Source organism: Macaca nemestrina, chromosome 10 (assembly GCF_043159975.1).
Source record: "Macaca nemestrina isolate mMacNem1 chromosome 10, mMacNem.hap1, whole genome shotgun sequence".
NCBI classification, from domain to species: domain Eukaryota; kingdom Metazoa; phylum Chordata; class Mammalia; order Primates; family Cercopithecidae; genus Macaca; species Macaca nemestrina.
Window position 1 is genome coordinate 115,870,697 of NC_092134.1, and position 21,469 is coordinate 115,892,165.

Sequence of the window (21,469 nt, forward strand, 5' to 3'; positions counted from 1 at the left end):
TCTCCGCCCCACTGATCAGTGAGCAAACAAGTCTCCAAAATTTCCTTTGGGACTCAAGTTTACCCACCGCGAATTCTCTTTTTCTTTCCTTTTTATGGTTCAAACCAACAGCACAGTCGGTGGAAAAGCAAAAAGCCACGTTCACATTCCTGCACCGTAATAACGGACGAACCCAGGGAGTCGCATTTCCGAGCCAAGGAAGCTCAGGCTGCCGCGCACCCCCGCACCCCCACTCCCCCCCACCCCCCTGCCGACTCCATCGCCTTTGGGAAGATGAATAGCTTGGCCGAAGTTGTTTTTCCTTTCCGGTGGCCCTGATCAGGTGTCCCCGCCCCCTCCTGCCGTTCGCCTTCTCTCGCCGCCTTCTCCCGACGCCCCCTCCCGGCCCGGCCCCTCCTCCCCCGCCCCCCTCCGGGCTGGACCGCGGATGGTACGTTCCGCACGTGAGCTGGGTGCTGGTCTGGCCGGCGACGCGCGTGCCCTGTGGCCAAACACTGCCTGGAGTGAGAGCAAACTACCAGCGCAGTGGGGCCGGCGCGAGTGTGCGTGTGTGTGCGTGTGTGTGTGCGAGCGCGGTGGAGGGGGGACCAACTGCTTCACACTTTCAACACTGCACTGAAGAGGGAGAGCGAGAGAGAGAGACTGGAGACGCACAGATCCCCCCAAGATCTCCCAAGCCTACCGTCCCACAGATTATTGTACAGAGCCCCAAAAATCGAAACAGAGGAAACGAACAGCAGTTGAACATGGACGAAGGAATTCCTCATTTGCAAGAGAGACAGTTACTGGAACATAGAGATTTTATAGGGTAAGGTGCACGCACCCTTGCGACTATCTGTCTAGGCTTTGGTTTGATTTTTCTCTTCTCCAGAAAGTGGTATGGAGCTGGCGAGGGCAGAGCCCCTCCCCGAATGGGTGCCTGATGCTGATTTCTGTTTTGCAGACTGGATTATTCCTCTTTGTATATGTGTAAACCCAAAAGGAGCATGAAACGAGACGATACCAAGGTAAGTGTAAGTTCCCGATATTCCTCATAACCTGCATGGGTAGTTAATTAGGGCCATTGATTTCACAGCCAAGCTCTGCCTGCAAATATATTCCAGCCCCTGAGCTTCCCCAACTGTGAATTTTAAGTGGCTTGCTGGGTACTCTCAAGGGGATATTAAACATCATACCTGAATTTAAATTGCATTGCAGAACAGTCCAGAGGAAAGAGGTTTCTTGGGTGTAGTTTATCACATAGTATGTTTTATAGTGGTGGGGGGCGGGGAGGGACAGAGGAGGGTAATATCCAATAAATGAATGTTTCGCTTACTGTTTTCTCTTTTCCATGACTCTCATATATTAAGGATACCTACAAATTACCGCACAGATTAATAGAAAAGAAAAGAAGAGACCGAATTAATGAATGCATTGCTCAGCTGAAAGATTTACTGCCTGAACATCTGAAATTGACAGTAAGATGCACGTTTTCATTCTTTGCTGCTCTCCAAGGGCGTTTTAATAGTCTGGTGCGACTCCCAGAAAATATAAGAATAAATGTAAATATAAGTTCCTGATTTACAACTTGTGCTATACCGTACAGAGTTTCCCGCAAACTGAGTCGGTGCTCCCAGCTGAAGGCAAGAAATCATTTATAACCTGTCTTGTGGAAAGCTCAAGAAGTATAAGAATAGTACTTCTTTCAAAGTGTTTGCTTAAATTGCTGTGCTGAATGGACAGCCAATTAAGCCAAATGTGTGTTTTTTAAGTAACCAAGTGCCCCTTTCTTTTTTGCACTACTGCAGACTCTGGGGCATCTGGAGAAAGCCGTAGTCTTGGAATTAACTCTGAAACACCTAAAAGCTTTAACCGCCTTAACCGAGCAACAGCATCAGAAGATAATTGCTTTACAGAATGGTAAGTCAGTTCAGAGAGGCCAACCTACCCTGATGAAGCGGGGCAGCCCACAGGGGAGCAGTGTCAGGACTCCTTCACCTGCACCCCACCTCTTTCGGTGGGCTCATGGGTTCCCTCTCATTTGTTAAATTGCTTTATACTTTCCCTTCATTGGAACGAGCCCATTTCCCGAAGCATCCTAGAGGCTTTCAGCAGAACTCGGAGGAATCAGGTTTTAAAGTGGCGGTTGCACCCGCTCCACTTTGGTTTTCAGCTGGGAGGAGAGCGCCCTCTCCCAGCTCCGCACCTCCGCCACCCCCCTTCTCTCGGCAACCGGTGGATTATATCACTTGAATACTGGGGAAAAACCGAGATCACTTTAGTCGATGCAGGACCCACGTGATAAGCAGATGTTTTAACGTGGGTATGTTTCTTCTTGCCTCCACTCCTCCGTCCCCACCCCCCCATCCCTTCCTCATCCTAGGGGAGAGATCTCTGAAATCGCCCATTCAGTCCGACTTGGATGCGTTCCACTCGGGATTTCAAACATGCGCCAAAGAAGTCTTGCAATACCTCTCCCGGTTTGAGAGCTGGACACCCAGGGAGCCGCGGTGTGTCCAGCTGATCAACCACTTGCACGCCGTGGCCACCCAGTTCTTGCCCACCCCGCAGCTGTTGACTCAACAGGTCCCTCTGAGCAAAGGCACCGGCGCTCCCTCGGCCGCCGGGTCCGCGGCCGCCCCCTGCCTGGAGCGCGCGGGGCAGAAGCTGGAGCCCCTCGCCTACTGCGTGCCGGTCATCCAGCGGACTCAGCCCAGCGCCGAGCTCGCCGCCGAGAACGACACGGACACCGACAGCGGCTACGGCGGCGAAGCCGAGGCCCGGCCGGACCGCGAGAAAGGCAAAGGCGCGGGGGCGAGCCGCGTCACCATCAAGCAGGAGCCTCCCGGGGAGGACTTGCCGGCGCCCAAGAGGATGAAGCTGGATTCCCGCGGCGGCGGCAGCGGCGGCGGCCCGGGGGGCGGCGCGGCGGCGGCGGCAGCTGCGCTCCTGGGGCCCGACCCTGCCGCCGCGGCCGCGCTGCTGAGACCCGACGCCGCCCTGCTCAGCTCGCTGGTGGCGTTCGGCGGAGGCGGGGGCGCGCCCTTCCCGCAGCCCGCGGCCGCCGCGGCCCCCTTCTGCCTGCCCTTCTGCTTCCTCTCGCCTTCTGCAGCCGCCGCCTACGTGCAGCCCTTCCTGGACAAGAGCGGCCTGGAGAAGTATCTGTACCCGGCGGCGGCCGCCGCCCCGTTCCCACTGCTATACCCCGGCATCCCTGCCCCGGCCGCAGCCGCGGCCGCCGCCGCCGCCGCTGCCGCCGCCGCCGCCGCCTTCCCCTGCCTGTCCTCGGTGTTGTCGCCCCCTCCCGAGAAGGCGGGCGCCGCCGCCGCGACCCTCCTGCCGCACGAGGTGGCGCCCCTTGGGGCGCCGCACCCACAACACCCGCACGGCCGCACCCACCTGCCCTTCGCCGGACCCCGCGAGCCGGGGAACCCGGAGAGCTCTGCTCAGGAAGATCCCTCGCAGCCAGGAAAGGAAGCACCCTGAATCCTTGCGTCTCAAAGGACGGAGGTTCAAGCGGAGTGAGAAGTTAAAACACCCTTAACGTCTTTAAGGGAGGAAGTGTAATAGATGCACGACAGGCATAAACAAGAACAACAAAACAGGTGTTATGTGTACATTTGGAGTTCCTGTTTTGCTCATCCCTCACCACCCCACCCTCCACACACTAACATCCCTTTCTTCCCCCCACCAGCTGTAAAAGATCCTCTGCGAAATATATATATATATATATATATATATATTTTTTTTTTTAATAATCCCCCAAATAAGTTTTGTCCCCTTTTAGGCCATGTTCCATTATCTCTTAAAATTGGAACCTAATTCGAGAGGAAGTCAGAAGAGTCTGTTCTATGGGTAAGCTAGGTGAACCCCGGGGTAGGGGAAACATGTTAACACCTTTGACGTCTTTGACTGAAGTTGACATGGAATAGCAGATAGTTGTTATGTAGAGGTAGTTCTCAAAGCTGCCCTGCCTGTTTTAGGAGACTTTCCACAAACAGATTGAGGATCTTTTAGAATTGGATTTACTCTTCAGTATTTTCTAATGTTCAGCTTTCTAAAAGGCATCTATTTTTCAAAGTGAGGATGCAGTTGCTCACGTTGCAACTTATTCTGAAGTGGTTTAAATGGTATCTCTTAGTAACTTGCACTTGTTAAAGAAACACGGAGCTGGGCCATCGTCAGAACTAAGTCAGGGAAGGTGATGGATGAGAAGGCCAGAATCATTCCTAGTACATTTGCTAACACTTTATTGAGAAATTGACCATGAATCAATGGACTCACCTTAATTTCTTTATCTATCTATACAAATTTCTGTTTATCCATAGATAGGTATCTATACATACACATCTCGAGTGCATCTATTCCCACTCTCATTAATCCATCATGTTCCTAAATTTTTGTAATCTTACTGTAAAAAAGTGCACTGAACTTAAAAACAAAACAAAACAAAAGTCCAAACTGATATATCCTATATTCTGCTAAACGACAAAAGTGAACGAAAGCATTTAACTGGTCAATTTTGATTGGAAATGCTGTAAAGATATGGAATGAAGTCCTGTGAGGCCTTCCTATCTCCAAGTCTATGTATTTTCTGGAGACCAAACCAGATACCAGATAATCACAAAGAAAGCTTTTTTAATAAGGCTTAAACCAAGACCTTGTCTAGATATTTTTAGTTTGTTGCCAAGGTAGCACTGTGAGAAATCTCACTTGGATGTTATGTAAGGGGTGAGACACAACAGTCTGACTATGAGTGAGGAAAATATCTGGGTCTTTTCGTCAGTTTGGTGCATTTGCTGCTGCTGTTGCTACTGTTTGCCTCAAACGCTGTGTTTAAACAACGTTAAACTCTTAGCCTACAAGGTGGCTCTTATGTACATAGTTGTTAATACATCCAATTAATGATGTCTGACATGCTATTTTTGTAGGGAGAAAATATGTGCTAATGATATTTTGAGTTAAAATATCTTTTGGGGAGGATTTGCTGAAAAGTTGCACTTTTGTTACAACGCTTATGCTTGGTACAGGCTTATGCTGTCTTAAATTATTTTAAAAAAATAAATACTGTCTGCAAGAAACCAGCTGGTTTAGAAAAGTTTAGTATGTGAAGATAAACTAGAAATTATCTTTATATTCTAGTATTTTCAGCACTCCATAAATTCTATTACCTAAATATTGCCACACTATTTTGTGATTTAAAAATTCTTACTAAGGAATAAAAACTTTAATATACAGTATGATATTGTCTAATAATTAAAAAAGACAATGGATGCTCAATTAGGTTTGAGATATCTATGACTGTAGGGATACAAATCACTGAGGTTCTCAGATATACAGCTTTTTTTGTCATTGGCTTGATGTCACACATTTCCAATCTCTTGCAAGCCTCCAGGCTCTGGCTGTGTCTACCTGCTTGTTTCCAATGTATCTTAATGAAAAGTGCAAAAGAAAAACCTACCAATTAACTTGTGTGATTTGTTTATGTTAGACCCAATTTTCTATTGTTTTAATGATTGACAAGGTTTTCACTTTTTGTCTGTGACATCAGATAGCCTCTCTAGTATGGTCAGGTGTTTCTCTTTCACTGGGTCTTGTATAAATAGATGATCACATAGGGGTGCTTAACATGAGAGTGTTTTGGCTTCTTAATTTTTATAAAATAATTCTGTCATGGGACTTTATCATGGAATTCCAGGATCAGAAATAATTTCTAGACTTTTCTCAAATTTCCATTCAAATCTGTGACATGATACAAACTGAGTGAAGGATTGTCAGCTTTTAGTTTCAGGAATGTTCTTCACAACCCCCTTGATTTTTGAAAAATGTTTAAATGAGAGTCACATTGTATAAGATGTAGAAAAAGTGCTCCCTCTGCTGACTTCATGGCAACTGAACTGCAAGTCATAACAGTGTGGAGCCAGGAGCCAGGGCTCATCAAGGCCCCTGCATTTCCTCATAGGAAAAAAAGAAAGGAAGCCCAGAGATATTAAGTATCTTCCCAAGGTCACAGAGCTACCTAGAGTCAGCACTAGCACTAGTGGCCAGCTCTATCATATCCCTCAGTCAGTCAACTACTTCCCATTGCAGTATCTTGGACCAAGTAAGCTGAACTTGATTGAGCACCCTTCATGAAGCTTTGTAACAAACCATAGAACAAAGGAAACTGAAATTAACACTGGAAAACTATGTAGGATTTTCGAGCATTGTTAATTTATTGAACTTTAGAAAAATTATCTGAATCAGAATGGGAAAAACAGCATTTCAAATATTTTGAGCTATATTTTGATGCTACTACTGTAGTAATATTAGTTTCATAACCAAAAAGGATTAAGAGTGAATCAGAGGATAATACAATGTTTTTAGCATGTGTATAATTTTGGTAGAATGAGATAAAAAAACTTCAGAGTTGGGCCAGATTTTATAAGTCAGTTATTTAGTCCAAGTACCCATATGGTAACATGATAAGATAAAGTTAGAACAGAAATGCAAAAATAATATTATCTATATTGATTCTAAAATCTGAAAAAATGTTATTCTGGTCATTGATTTATTTTAATGAATTAAAAGGCTTAAGTCATTATAATTCATTAAAGAGGCTTCTATACTTGTAGTGGTGAAATTTCAGCTAAAATGATTTTCCAACTTCAGGCAAATATGAATCTTGAGTCAGTGTTTTTATTAACATAGTATTATACTCATAAAAATTTAATTTTACATACATATATTTTACGTAATATTTTAAAAGATTAATTTTATATACACATATTTCTTAGCAAACTTTATATTGAATTGAAAAAAAGGCCCTTCCCTCCCCTCCAAAGAGCTAACCTTAAGCACGTTTTCAAGGCACTAGAAACAATACTTTAATAGCTACGTAAAATTTGGAGTTTTAGTTCCTATCATTGTGAAACTATTTTTCATTTAGTTCCCTGTTTCTGGCCATCCAGGCCATGACTTTGGTTATTGCCGGTCACCTGAGATTTGTTCAAAAGTTATGTAAAAGGAGGCTCAGCCTGCTCCTTTCTATGTCACAGGTCAATTCTTAACCTTTCCATGGAAAGTGATTGCCAGCAGAGCCTCTGGAGAGACATGGCTGGGCAAACACACGAAGGATTTTACATTAGCTAGATATGAACGGAGCTCTCATGAATGACTTAAGACCATTATATTGCCAAAAGCTGGCTGTAGTGTTGTGATCATGGTATTCTACTTCAGGTAGCAACCTGATATTTTTCATTAAACAAAAATTCTTAACCTATTGGGACCCTCAGCTCAATATATTTAGACCCATCCACTGTTCTCACTGTTATTTTAAACAAGTTCAAGATGGATTTACAGTGCATGCTAAAGTCCCATGGAAGTTCCAGTTTTTCATAGAAGAATTTAAGTAAGGGATTGATGTGGGAAATTATCACATATTTTCTGTGATTAAGATGGGATTTATACTAGAAAACATGCACAGCATGTACTTTAAAAATATGCTATTCTAGGAGTTCTACGTTTGTTTTAAAATTGGGTTTCTTATGCTCGTTCAGAGATTCCATATTGAAAACTCCAAACAAATATAAAACCACCTTTTAAAAGTTGATATTTTAAAATTCTAAATTCAGTGATGCCTAGTTTGTCTGACACGAGGGACAAACGGTCAATGGTTTAGAAAACTAAAGCTTCTATGTTCAAATGCCAATGCTGTTTTTCATTTTTGAATTTTATTTTAGTGGAAAGCATACTAAAATGTATTACACATATCCTCTAAAATGTCTTACCCTGGACATACTTAACCTTTCTCAATAATTCAGGGTCAGCATTGTAAACATCATTTTTGCACTATGCATGACATCTGGGAGTAATTGCACCTGCACCAAATTCTTTTTGAGTTCTACCTGCTTTTTATAGGGTTTTTCAGTCTCTTTACGCACAGCTAGCCTGTCAGCTGTCACGTCTTGAAGCCTCAGAGTGCTTCCTCCAACTCTTATCTAATTTGCTACCTCTGACTTACTGTGGGCTGGGAAACCATTTAAACACACTACCACACCCATTTGAAATGTGCTAAAATTAGAGTAAATAGGCTCTGACAGAGGACCTGAAGGGTTGTTCTACAAGTAAGTTGTGTGAATTTGTAGAATCTGTGACCTTTTCTTCCCAAAGCTTTTTGTTTCCTTTAACTTCCAGATTCTCAGCGATGCTTCTTATTAGATTACTTATGCAAAAGCCTTCAAATACATTATATATTTCGCCATCATTTTATTACATAAAAATAAAAGCAACTTGCTAATGGTTTTAGCCCACAACTAACCACAAAGTAAACAAATTTGCATGTCAGGAATAAGTTATTTGATTGGATGAACACTTCTCTCCAGTTGCTAAGAATAGGGGATGGAGGGCCACTAGTGAAACTGATTCAGCATTTTGATTTAAGGATGACTCTGGCTCCTGCTTCTAGTATGTAACCTCCTCTGCCTCTGGGTGTTGGACCTCTTGGGTGGCCGGTAGAATGCAAAAGTATTCTGGGGAACTGGCAGGATGGGTGTGTAGGCCCAGATGCTGCCTCTGAATTTAGACACACCCATGGTGAGAGGTTTCAGACTCCTCATTGATTACAGCGTATTCCTTTTTTTTGTTGAGTTTACGTATTCAATAAATGGTGTGGGGATTTGTTTTGCTCACTGTATGTGAGGTGCCATGGTAAGTACTAGAGAATCAAAGATTCACCTCTGAAGATCTCAGAGTCTAATGTGGGTGATAGACCTATACTAAAATAAATTACATTGCAACACAGTAAGTGCTATCCAGGGATGGATACAATGCTGTGCTGGGGGTGGGAGCTACTAATTGCATCTAAGTGAGGAGGCCTATGTGAGAAGTAGCTGGGTTTTACAGAAGGAACAGCAGCACAATAAGGGCATGAGGCCATCTCCAAAGAGAAGGCTCTGGCCTACCCTGCTCCCGTGTTAAGCTGCACCACAGTTTATGTATGTTTTTACAGTAAAATTCTCTATATTTAGAGATGACATTATCAGGTACATAAATCATAGGGAATCAATCTACCAAAAAAAAAAAAATCCTCCTAGAACAAACACACGAATTTAGAAAAGTTACAGAAGAAAACATCAATAAACAAATATACATTGTATTTTTATACACTAGCAATGAACAACTAGAAATGAAACTTTAAAAAGTGCCACTTAAAATAAGCTGCAGTGCAGTTTAATTGGCTATATATGACTTGAGGTCTGAGCAAGGATTTCCTAACTTGCCAGTCTCTTTAGAATTTGACTGCTATCCTGGCTCTCACCAAAATCGCCTCCTGAGGATTTGAACCATGGGCTGGGACTAGGGAGTCATGATATTTCCTGCTGCAAAGTGAGACATGATAGTATTCAGAGCATGATCATATCTCATGTGGTAGGGGAAAAAACAGCAGTACCTCATGAGCAGCTCTGTGTCTCACCTCCTCCATCTATCTGTTTTACAAAAGAAACTAATGGTGACTTCTTTCCCTTCGAGTAAGGGAGTGAGAGAGACAGAGCAGCTCTAGAGGGAAACACGGCATCCTAAGGCCTGACTTTCAAAAACCTTTGGGAGGAAACTGAGGCAAAGAACTAGTCCAAGGTCACATAGCTCAGTAACAGAACCAGGATTTTTGGTTCTGAGTCTAGTGCTCTTTACACTTTTATACCATAGTTTTAGTAATGGGGAGGGACAGGCTGAGGTTTTCTCACGGAATGAGTTGAGCTAGTCCCTGTGCGATCCTCAGAGGCAGAGTATACTTGACGGTGAAGAAGGAAAGATGATCAGCATAATAACCTTGCTAAATTATGGCATAGAGTATGCAATCATTTTGAGAGAGATGAAATTCTAGGGAAATAATTTTCAAAGTCTCCTACAACCAACCATACTATTCCATCGTCCACTCACTTCGGAGACATCCAGAAATGTGCCTTTCCTAGTTAGGAAGTCTCCACATTATCTGGTGGGCTTTCTACCTCTCTATACCTGTGTGGTCCCCGTTGTGGCCTAGAGGTTCTCTATAACAGAAGGGATCACGACCAAAATAACCTATGAAGCTGGTCAGAGAGAACCTCTAGAATCCAGCAAGCTGGAGACAGGGCCATGTGCTACAGTTTTTATATGGAGTATTTTTAGGGCACTGTGAACTTTAGCTAAGGTTTCAATTTTGGAGCCTTTTCCATATGGGTGTGCACACAGAGTATTATGTGCTTCACAACAGAGATATTGAATATCTGCCAGATAGTTTAATACATGTTGCTTCCATATGCGGCCTTGCGGCTTCCTCACTGTGATTCGAAAATTAGCTGTAACAGGGGGGACTTCAGTCTGGACCCAACTCCTGCCGACCTGTAACTCAGAGCAACCAGAAAAACTCTTATAACATAGTATTATAAAGACACAGGATTCTAAGACACCTTAAGCAGGACTTAGTTTTCAAATATATATTACCTTGAACAAGGCTCATCTATCTGCATAGCCATATCCTGGCTGTGTAAACCGCCTATGACCAGAGAGGCACCTGACTGCATGCACCCCCGAAGGTCTCTGCAGACCCAAGTGGGTGCGATAATGGATTGATTTCTAAGCTGTGCCTGTTAAGATCCTCAAGCAAACCAACCCTTGCTCCTTGAATCAACGTTTGAGCGCTGCATGGGGGGCTGGGGGGAAAGAAAGGAGGGGGGAATAATGTCATCAGCCTTGAGCTCTTCAAGGAGCTCTAGGATTGGAGAGAGAGGAGAAGCATTCTTAGGTTGCCTAGCGATAAAGCTGCAGATGATATCATTCTCCCCGAGGCCGGCCTCCCCGCCCGGTTTTCCTTCCTCCCTTCCCCGCTCCAGTCTCCCACGCCTGGGTTCAAAGTACAGCCGCGCGGGGTTAGGGAACCGGGGCCGGACGCGGCGCTGTCACGTGCGTCCGCACATGTCTGGGCGCACGCTGAGCAGCACGTGAGAGGGGGCGGGGAGGGGCGGGACCTGCTCGCAGCCCTGGCGCGTGCGCGCTGCCCCTCTGCGTCCGCACTTCTCCAGACGCTGGCCCCGGGACGGTGGCTGGCGGCGGGTTGGGGGACCGCGGGGACCGTCGGGCCGAGGGCGGAGCCGGGGCGGCCGGGCCCGGGCGCGCTCTCCCGACAGCTGCACCACACCCTTCCCGGCTGCGTCTCCGCAGGCCAGCCCTGGGTAGTCATCCCTCCCGAATTAAAGCTGGCTCTGACTCAGGACTCCTCGAACCATTCTGACACAGCAGTTTCCAAGGGGCCCTCCTGGGCGCGGGTTACGCGAAGGTCGACACCCGCCTCAAAAGGGCCTTGGGGCGGGAACTCCGGTCTAGGGCGGGCCGCGGCCGGGCGGGACCCCAGCAGTCCCTGGGCCAGGACTTGCGGGGAAAACCCCGGGCGGTGGGTGGGGGTGGGGAGAAAGTCCTAGAGCAGAGTTCTGGGCAAACGAGGTGTCGCAGTACCGGTTCTCGGAGGCATTACATCTTTTCATTGGTCTCACATGGAGTTTTGCAAATTGAATTCCCACTAATTAAGCACTAGGCCATTTAATCGTGATGAAATACAATACACTGTGACTTTCCGTTCAAGGCGTAAAGTAAGAGAAGTGATTTTATGGCACTAACGGATTTTGCATGGTGCAGTAAAACGAGGGAAACTAACGTAGCCAGGGGCCGGGGGATGGATTTGTTTTTTGTTTTCTTGTTTGTTTTTTAAGTTACCGTCTAGAAAGTTATTTACAAACCCCTTTTGGGCAAATTGATCATCTAACACTTTCACTCTTAGAAGTAACCACGTCGATTTTGTAACACTTTCTGAAACATGCCTGTTTATAAACAGTCTAAAATGAACAATTAGTTGGGAGAAATTTGGAGTTCATAGTTTCTTTCAGAAAACTGAATATACCCAAGGGTGTTGCAAAAGTAGGGAAGTACCACCACCCTCTGCAAATACGGCTTTGGTCATGTGATGGAAAAAGATCTCAGACGTTGCCAGAAATATCTGGACAGGTCAGGTGCCAGTATTTGCTAAGACATTACAGAATGGTTGTAATCTCTCCAGTCTAAATGGCACAGTGAGTGCCACCCTGGAGACAGGCTGCTGGAAGCTAACAGACATTAACAAAACACAAGGCATCCTTTGTTTGTTGTTTGCCTGTTAATGATATGTATGCATAATGTCCTATAGGTTGAGTTTCAATTGCACTTCCTCCCCCCCCCCGGCCCCCCACCACGTTAGATTGTTTTCACGAGACAATTTAGTCATTAATATTCTGAAAGGTTGAAAAAGCAAAGATAAACTTCAAACATTCACTCAAATATATATTGAGCTTCTACTATGTGCCAGGCGTTGGAAATACACCAGCGACCATACAGACAAGGTTATAACCCCTCATGATGTTTACGACTCCTAGCAAAGTCTCAAAGCTTCCCAGGCATTTGCCAACACAATGATTATTTATAACAATTAGTCATCCTCTTCCTCAGCACGAATTTTTTTCGGTTGACCCTTAGGAAGAATGTCAGGTGAAAGGGCTGGATCTCAATTCCTACTCACTGTCTCCTTTTTCTTCTCTCCTTTCCTCACGCCTTTCATGCTAGCCTCCCTGCTGGTCTTCCAGCAGGACAGGCTTGATTCTTTACCAGAATATTTGCATTTTATTCCTTCTTCTGCCTGCCAGACTGAGTCCCCAGATATCTGGAAAGCCAATTCCATCACCTCCTCTCCCCCACCTTTTGTAAGTCTTTTTTCAAATACCGTTCTTTAGAAAGGCCTTCCCCGAGCAGCCCATAGGCAATATATAAAAATAGTTCCTCCCCACCAACAACATTCTTTTATTTTTACTTTTTTGTTTTTCTTCATAGCAGGTATCACCTCTGTCATAGTGTATGTACAACAGTGTTCTGTGTGTGTATAAACACTCATAATCTGTTTATGACTTGTCCGCCTCAATAGGATAAGCAGGGACTTGGATTGGTTCGTTGCTTTGTGCAATGCAAGAATGGTGTCTGGCAATAAATAAGTAAATAAATATGGCCTTTTGTAAATAAATATGTATTGACTCTCAATAAATATATTCTGGATGGATGAATGAACATTTCTAGCAACTAGTTCAGTTTGATCACCTCCAAAGATAACAGCGCACAACTTCTCAAAGCATCGCATTGTGTGTTACGAATCCATTTCCTCCACTCTTACTGAACACTTGCTATGTCCCAGGCACTGTGTGACCCAAAGAATAAACTACATAGAGAAATCAGCAAGTGGGAAGGAGGCAAAGTTAGTGAACACCTTACACCTGCAAATGGGAAAAGATTCAGCCTGATTTGGAAGCTTATGGGAAACAGTGATGAAGCATTAATGGAGTTCCCTTAACAATAGAGTTAATTCAATTTCACCTTAGTCCAAATTATGGCAAGTTACCTGTCTAAAAAATTGCTCATCTAGTGAGGTTCCTTCTGTAAAATTGAAAATTAAAGGAGATTTTGATCATTTGATCCCTTTAGTCAGCAAGAATAGCTGTAAGGGCCCTGTAGAAGAAGAACTGAGTTTCAAAACTTGCAAAATAGGTTGTATCTCACCTCTTAGATGGCCCCAACCCCTGTGTGGAAACAGATCCTCAGAATGTGACCCATAATGGAATGTACAACACATGTGACTAAGGCTTGACAGTCTCAGCTACTTCAGCTCTAGGCTGGCTCTACCATGTGTGGTCATCTTTGTCCCTTTATCAATGAGTTTCTTCAACGCAAGTCTCAGTATTTATTTGTGTAATCTCAGCACCTAGCACAATGCCTGGCACACAGTAAGTATTCAATAAATGGCTATTGAAATTCAAACTCGCCTTTCCATTCCCACAGTGACTGTTCTAGTTCAAACCCTTATCAACTCTCACCTGGACTGTTGCAAGAGACTACTTAACGGCCTTTGTCCAATCTCCCTTTCCCCAAGCATTGACCACACAGCCAGCACAATTAACTTTCTTTTTTTTTTTTTCCCCAAAATGGAGTCTTGCTCAGTCCCACAGAGCTGGAGTGCAGTGGCGTGATCTCGGCTCACTGCAACCTCTGCCTCCGGGTTCAAGCAATTCTCCTGCCTCAGCCTCCCGAGTAGCTGGGATTACAGGCACCGCCACCATGCCCAGCTAAATTTTGTATTTTTATCACAGACAGGGTTTCACCATATTGGCCACACTGGTCTCGAACTCCTGATCTCGTGATCTGCTCGCCTTGGCCTCCCAAAGTGCTGGGATTACAGATGTGAGCCACTGCGCCCAGTCAATTAACTTTCTAAACACAAAGTATACCAAAGCATAGTCAGGGACTCCCTTCATAGTCATGAAGACTGTGAAGGCTTAAACCTTCCCTTCTGGTTTCACTCTCTTCCATTTCCTCCCTTGTCCTGTTTCCCCTGACCGAAAAATGGGCATCTAATGGCCTAGTTGCACCAAACTACTGCAGGTTCCCTGAATATGCTTTGCACTCTCAAATGTTTGTCTTTAGGTAGATTAACTTACATTTGGATACCTCCTACTCATCCTTCAAAACTCAGCTCAAATTGCACCTCCTCTGTGAAAACTTCCATAACTATTTTAGTCAACACTTAACCTCACCCACTTTTTTACTCTTAGCCCTTTCTTTAAATCTCCATTTTGATGTTTAACATCTTATTCCACAAACGTGCATGTACAAGAAGTGATGGATATTCTTATTTTCTCTCATGAAGTCTGACTTCACGCCACCTCCCCAAGGGCTGTTGGAAAATGATCTCAGTCATCGTGGACTCTTCTGCCCCCCTCCCCTCCCCAAACTCTTTAGGATTTTTCACAAGGACCCGGGATTTCAGGAACCAGGGAAAGGACCCCTTCTTTCTCAGACTGCCCTCGATAATTGTCAGTGTCAGAGCCGGCTGTTTAGTATCCTTGCCTTCTCTGCCACTTTCTGGGTAGGAGTCTTTGCTGATGCTGGAAACCCCAGGCCTTAGGGGCGTGGTGTCCCTATTTCCCTCCTGGGCTTTGCCACGCCCAAGGAGCTGCACACCTGTGCCCCACTGCTTATTGTTTCTGTCTCCACTCCTTCCCCCTAACAAAATCTCCAGCTTTATTTAGAGAGGGCTGCAGAGACCAGGCAGCTAACCTGAATGAATGGTATTGGCAGAGAAAATGGTAGGGACCAGAGTGAACTGGAGGTTGCGCCTCCTTTAAAAGGGACAGACATTACTCAGCTCCAAGCAATTGCAGCCTGGTGAAAATGTAGGCCCAGTATTGCGAGATCACTTAATTTTTCCAGGAAAAGCTGAAATCTAGATTTTATGTGAAATCTACTTTCAAAGTTTTGGCAATTATTTTTGAAAACTTCAAAACACTATTCATTACACATGAAACCTATCTGTAAAAGTATTATTCAATCTGGAGAAGCCTGCTTTGAGACCTCTGCTTTAACAAAGGAAAAAAAAAGGCCCAGCAGGAGGTTTCCTTCAAAACTCCCGTGATATAACTAGCCCCAGAGCCATTCTTGAAAATGGTTGAGAGGGAAAATGCAAGGAGAACAGACACAGAGTAATGTCTTAATAAATTATCCTGTCACATTGAGACTCTTCACATTGTATTGCAATTAATTGTGTATGTCTCCAGCACCTGGACACACTAACACTCCTGTCAGGCAGATTGGCACCACCTCCAGCCTTTGCTTGGCCTGCACTTCTGTCTGTCAGACTGTTTACTTGTTCTTAGCTCCTTCTCGAATTTCCTTATGACCCTCCCAGACCTCTCCCTCCCACTTACCCCAAGACCTCGGCTTATTTCCAGACTCCTCTCTCTCAGGAAAATCCCTATTTCACCAAGAAAATTCTGCCGATGGTCATGCTCTCCCCAACTTTCAGCCCTCCCTACTTTCCTCCTCCCGTGTCCTCACTTTCCTTCCAGCTACAGAGGAAACGTGACCCTCCTCCTGCTCAAAGCCAAGGCTTCCATTTGTGCCATTGGTGATGCGTTGAAACTACCTGTTAAAACTCCCCTATCGCTGCATGTAACACGTCTGGACCTCTGTTAAGAGAGATCTGTTGCTCATTCATCATTGCATTCCTGGAGTCTAGTACACTCCCTGGGACAGGGAAGAGGATCAATAAACATTTATTGAATAAATACCTTTTTAAAAACTCTGGAGGCTGGGCCAGTCCTGAAACTTTCTAGAGACACGAGACAACTGTTGAAACCCGAGTTTTCATAGGTTATTGATCTAGGGAGGGTAGTTTCCCTGACTCTGTGTGTGGGCTAATTTTGGAGGAGATAATCCAGGAAGGAATGTAGCTGGCAGGCCAGGGAGTTTCTCCTGGGTCAGGTTGGTGCCATCCAGCTGTGAGTTCGCTGTATGAAACCTCCTGTCTTCTCTGGTTACTGCTAGTGAGGCTGGCCTTCTGGTACTTGCTGAGGGGAGCAAAGGGGAGCCTCCGTGACCAAGGTGTCACATTGCTCTCTGTCCTCTTGCGTTTTTCCCCCATTAAGACACCACTACTCCATTAACAGATTTGTTTTTGGGGAAAAGACAGTAAGCACCAAGCCCTCTTACTCCTTGTATGTTTTCTCTTCTTTTTTCTTCTAACTTAAACTTTTTTTTTTTAGTTTGATGGTATCTTAACATCCATATAAATCATCCGATTATTTTTATCTTTAATCCTACTCTCACGTAGGATTAAAGTATCTCATGTCCTATTTTAAATCTTACCTTATTACCCTGTTGGCTTTCAACCTTTACTTAGAATATCTGTTGTAAATTATTTCATAACTGACCTCATTTTTAACTTTGACCTTAGTTATTTTAACCTACTAATTTTCTCTTTAAATTTATCTTATTGCTCCAAACTTTATTCAGTTTATCTTATAGCTCATCTTACACTTCTGTTTTATTAGGGTTTTTAAAAAATAATTTTCTTGGTTCAAAGTTTGCTTTGCTATTTAAAATTTAAACTTTTTTTATTCTTATTTCTAAATTTACAGTTTTTACTTGGTTTAAAGTTCTGTAGCATCATTTAGCATCACATTCTAATATTTTATTTTTTCTTCGTTTCTTTTTTGGCATCATAATTTTTTTTTAACCCTTTTCTCTTATCTACAAGTTTGTCATTCAACCTAGCTCAAATAATGACTTTTAAGAAGCCCATTGAATTCAGAAAGCTCCTTTGCCCTTGCCCTTCTTTCTGCCAGTCACCGCTGTAACTACATTTTTTTTTTTTGCATTAATGTTGCCTTTTGCCACAACATTCTATGCAGTCTCTATTTTTACTTTCTCTGGTTTAAAATCCATAGTCTTTAATTTTTTTGATTGCAAAGAACAAACCCATTTGATTGTAACAAATGCATAAATAAGGAAACCAGAACCTCAGTCACTAGGTAGGCCAGGCATCCTGTCAATCCTATGAAAAGTCCTCAGGAAGAGCTGAAAGTCTTTTGGAGTTAGGCCTCACAGACACAAGAACAAAGAGGGGTTCAGAGGCAAAGGCAATATCAATGTGGGAATCTTTTCTTTATGCCTTAACTCATGTAACCTAACTATATCTGAATTTCAAAGATAAGAAGAAAATCATATTAACGTCCAAGAAAAAGAAGCGAGCCACTCAGGAGGGAAACAATGGCCATGTTCGGGTAGCCCCAGATTCCTCCATAGCAATTCTCATTACAGGAGACAGAGGAGCAGGATTTATACCATGGCTACTCAAAAGTGTGGTCCATGAACCAGCAGCTTTGGCATCACCTGTGAGCTTATTAGAAATGCAGTATCTCAGTTGCCATTCCAGATCTACTGAATCAGAATCTGCATTTTGACCAGATGCGAGGATGATTCCGATGGACCAATGCACATTAAAATTTGAAACGCACCAGTCTATATAGTTGTGAGAGAAAGAAAAAAGTGATGCCATTTTTAAAAATATTCCAAGAAGTTCCTTTAGTATAAAGGCAACAAACTAACATTCTCAAATCAACACTGTTTTTGCACTTCACTTGCAGCTTTCTTTGGCTTATCTTTGCCCCACTGAGAGAGCCTGTTTGTGTAATTTCTTTGAGATTGGAGATATTCATTTGCATATTAGACTCAGTGGAGGAATTTTTTTTTTTTTTAAATACTGTTGCATGGATCTTACCCTCAGACAACCTGACTGAACTGGTCTGGGATGATGCCCAAAAGTCAGTAGTTTTTCAAAGGTTTTCAAGTTCATTACAATACGTGGCCAAGGTGATAATCATGGAACCAAGGGAAACCAAATCCATGAAGCTTTCTTGAAAAAAGTACTGAAAGATGGACACCAGACAATAAAGAAAGGAATCAAAATGCAGTACTCAGAAAGGAAGAAGCTGTGGTAAGAGGTAATAAGTGAGTCAATTTAAAAACAAACCACAACTAAATAACTGGGAGTTTTTGTTAAAGAGATAGCAAATATGCCATTCTCTACCCCCTACATTTCTATTTATGTTCGGTGCACTCTCTTACTAAATCTGTTATTTTCTGAGTTTTACAACGTCGGTTCTCTGGGTTTCAAACCAATGATTCTTGGGCCACGTCCCTCGTTTTACGCACCTTATCACTGGCAGGTTTTCCCTCGGCTAGGAAACTGGACAGTGGAAATGGTGACTTTGCCAGCCTGCTCTCAAACCGGGCTTCTGAAAGGGAGCCAGAAATATGGGCTGGGGGAAGGCTGGGGAAAGCCTAGTGCTATTATATTGGAAGTAGAGGTATTAGTATGAACTCATGATTGTATTTATGTAACATGCACAGCTCCCATCTCCGGGCCTTGCCTTGCAGATTCTGGCACTTCAGTTGCCCCAACCTCTGATCTCTTCCTCTTCAGTTCAGAGGGACTGCTGTGCTCTGCTTGGATTCTGGATCACTACTCTGCAGTCAGGAAAATTTCTCCAGGCAGGGAGCCAGGCTCATCATGAGGTTCACCTCTTAGGTTTCCCTACCTTCAGGGATTGATTGCAGTCTTGCATTGCCTACTCTGCCTCGTGTTGCTTGTTCTCCAATGTCTGAAAACACTTGCCTTTGATATTTCATCCAGTTTTACAGTTGAGGCAAGAGGACTAGTACCAGATACTCCATCAGAGACAAAAGTGGAAGTGCTGATCTCTATATTGGATAATAGCATTATATTAATGTTAAATTTCCTGAAATTGGTTACTGTACTATGAAGATGAAGGAGTTGCTTGTTCTTAGGGTATACATGATGAAGTATATGGGATAAAAGGTTATGATGTCTTCAACTTACTCTCAAATAGTTCAGTCCAAATAGTCATATGAATAGCAATAATATGTATATTTGTAGAGGGAGCAGGAGAGATCTTGATAAGCCACATATGGAAAATGTTATCAGTGGTGAATCTAGATGAAGTGTATATGGGAATTCATTGTAGCATTTTTGTAACTTTTCTAAAAGTTAAAAAAAAATTTGAAATAAGGAATAAATAAAGCATCCCCTTCAGCGTGGACTGGACTTAATGATTCATTTCTAAAGACTAGAGTAGGGAAAAAAATAGTAACTCTATGGTGGAGAAAGTTGACAGACACCACCTTAACCAAGTGTATTAACCGAGTGATCATGGTTAATAACACTAGTGATAAGGTGGATATCATGTACCCATTTATATTAAGTGATGCAAGGGCACCTCACCTCTGTGATTTTCTCACTCACAATTTATAACCCAGATTGACTGGGTGCTGTGGGTCAGCCTGTAATCCCAGCATTTTGGGAGGCCAAGGTGGGTGGATCACTCAAGGTCAGAAGTTCGAGACCAGCCTGCTCAACATGGTGAAACCTCATCTTTACTAAAAATACAAAAATTAGCTGGGTGTGATGGGGAGTGCCTGTAATCCCAGCTACTCAGGAGGCTGAGGCAGGAGAATCACTTGAACCCGGGAGGCAGAGGTTGCAGTGAGCTGAGATTGCGCCAGTGCCCTCCAGACGGGGCGACAGAACAAGACTCTGTCTCAAAAAACAAAAAAATTTATGACCCAAATTAAAAACTGAGTGTCCTTAATATACCTTTCCTTAGATACCCTTTCAAACTGGGTACATATTAGCCGTTTCATTTTCTTTCTACCTAAATAATATGCATACATCTCTAGAGAAATGAGGATATGTGTTTATAAATTTTATTTCAATTTTAGAGTCCAGAGAAATTTATGACATTTTTATAATACAGTGATTTTTAAAATGTGTGGTCCCATTTTAATACAAATGTCAGTGTTACTAAATAAATGCCATTCATAACATTTAAAGAAGGAAGAGGAAAGAGGAAAACCTTGAATTGTGAGAGGGACTCACATATCTGGCTTTGAAGATGGAGGCAGGGGGCCAGCACTAAGGAATGCAGGAAGTCTCCAGAAGCCAGGAGCAGCCTTCGGCTGACAGACAGCAAGGAAACAGGGACCTCTGTCCTACAAGGGAACCTCCCCTAGAGCATTCGAAGGGAACACAGACTGTCCCCTTCGATTATAGCATCATCTCGATTTTAGTTTGATATGACCCACTCTGACTCTCTGACCTATAGAATTATAAGAAAATGAATCTGTATTGTTTTATGCCACATGAAGTATATGTGGGAATTCACCCTATATATACTAAGCCAGTAAGTTGTGGTTGTTATAGCTGCAATAAAAAATGAATACACTTGGCCTCATTGAGACAGTAGGAAAGTCTTGAAGGAGGTGAGAAAGGGGGGCCATGAGGAAATCAGGGGGAAGAGCGTGCCAGGCACACAGAACAGCAAGTGCAAAGGCCCTTGATAGGAGCATGCGCAGCACATCTAAGGAACAGTCAGGAGGCCAGTGTGCATACGATAGAGTGAGCAAGGAATAGATTTGTAGGAGAAGACATCAAAACAGGAGGATTTGCCTTCTCTGTTGTGAAATCAGACTGATTGCACTTCCTACCCAAGCTGGGTGGAGGAGAACCACCTTGCCCTTTATCTGATTGAGAAATTGGGTACTCAGCCCTAAATCCTGTCCCCCACTGCCCAACTCTGTTCACTCTAATGGTAGTTTTGAAGCATCCTCGTGTGTTTGGCTACTTCACCAATAAGGACGACTCTCATATCGTTGGTCCTACCAGCCATCTCCAAATCGCCCATTTCCAGGAGACGGTTGTCAGACCTGATGAGGTGGCTTGCTGTGGCTCTGCCCACTTTGAAGGTTAGCATGGCCGTACTCCTTTATAAACAGTAATCTTTCTTATACCTGCCTTTCGGAGATTAGGATTCCTTTCCTGAAAGTTGGTTACAACAAGAACCCTGATGTGCTGGTTTTTCTCATAGGATTTAGCATCAGCCTGCAAAACATATGGAATTTTCAATATTCAACTCTTCACATTGTGGTTTTAGGCATTTTATCTTTCTGGTTTTGGAGACTATATATTTTGGCAGATGTAAACGTGATTGGCTGTCTCTACATCTGTCAAGCTCCAAAGCACTGTTACCAAGCCTCAGAGGCCATA

The 21,469-nt window shown here is 43.7% G+C and overlaps 2 protein-coding genes across 2 annotated transcripts in view; one reads left to right on the top strand and one right to left on the bottom strand.

The window, feature by feature from the left end:
* Positions 1-3,468, bottom strand: part of LOC105492151 (sarcospan) — a 112,943-nt gene extending 109,475 nt beyond the window's left edge. Inside the window, exon 1 of the mRNA XM_011759127.2 lies at positions 3,379-3,468. The gene's annotated coding sequence lies outside the window, so the exon portion shown is untranslated. The remainder of the gene's footprint in view (positions 1-3,378) is intronic.
* LOC105492152 (basic helix-loop-helix family member e41) lies at positions 427-3,465 on the top strand. The gene is made up of 5 exons (XM_011759130.3): positions 427-808; positions 944-1,007; positions 1,350-1,457; positions 1,788-1,899; positions 2,363-3,465. The coding sequence occupies exons 1-5, from the start codon at positions 747-749 to the stop codon at positions 3,463-3,465; spliced, it is 1,449 nt and encodes a 482-aa protein (XP_011757432.1). The 5' UTR covers positions 427-746.
* Positions 3,469-21,469: the final 18,001 nt, after the last annotated feature.

Bases quoted from the DNA above. Each gene is read 5' to 3' on its own strand.
- LOC105492152 (XM_011759130.3), top strand. From the start codon at position 747: ATGGACGAAGGAATTCCTCATTTGCAAGAGAGACAGTTACTGGAACAT. The intron at 1,008-1,349 runs GTAAGTGTAAGT...TCATATATTAAG, and splicing joins TGAAACGAGACGATACCAAG to GATACCTACAAATTACCGCA. The intron at 1,900-2,362 runs GTAAGTCAGTTC...TCCTCATCCTAG, and splicing joins GATAATTGCTTTACAGAATG to GGGAGAGATCTCTGAAATCG.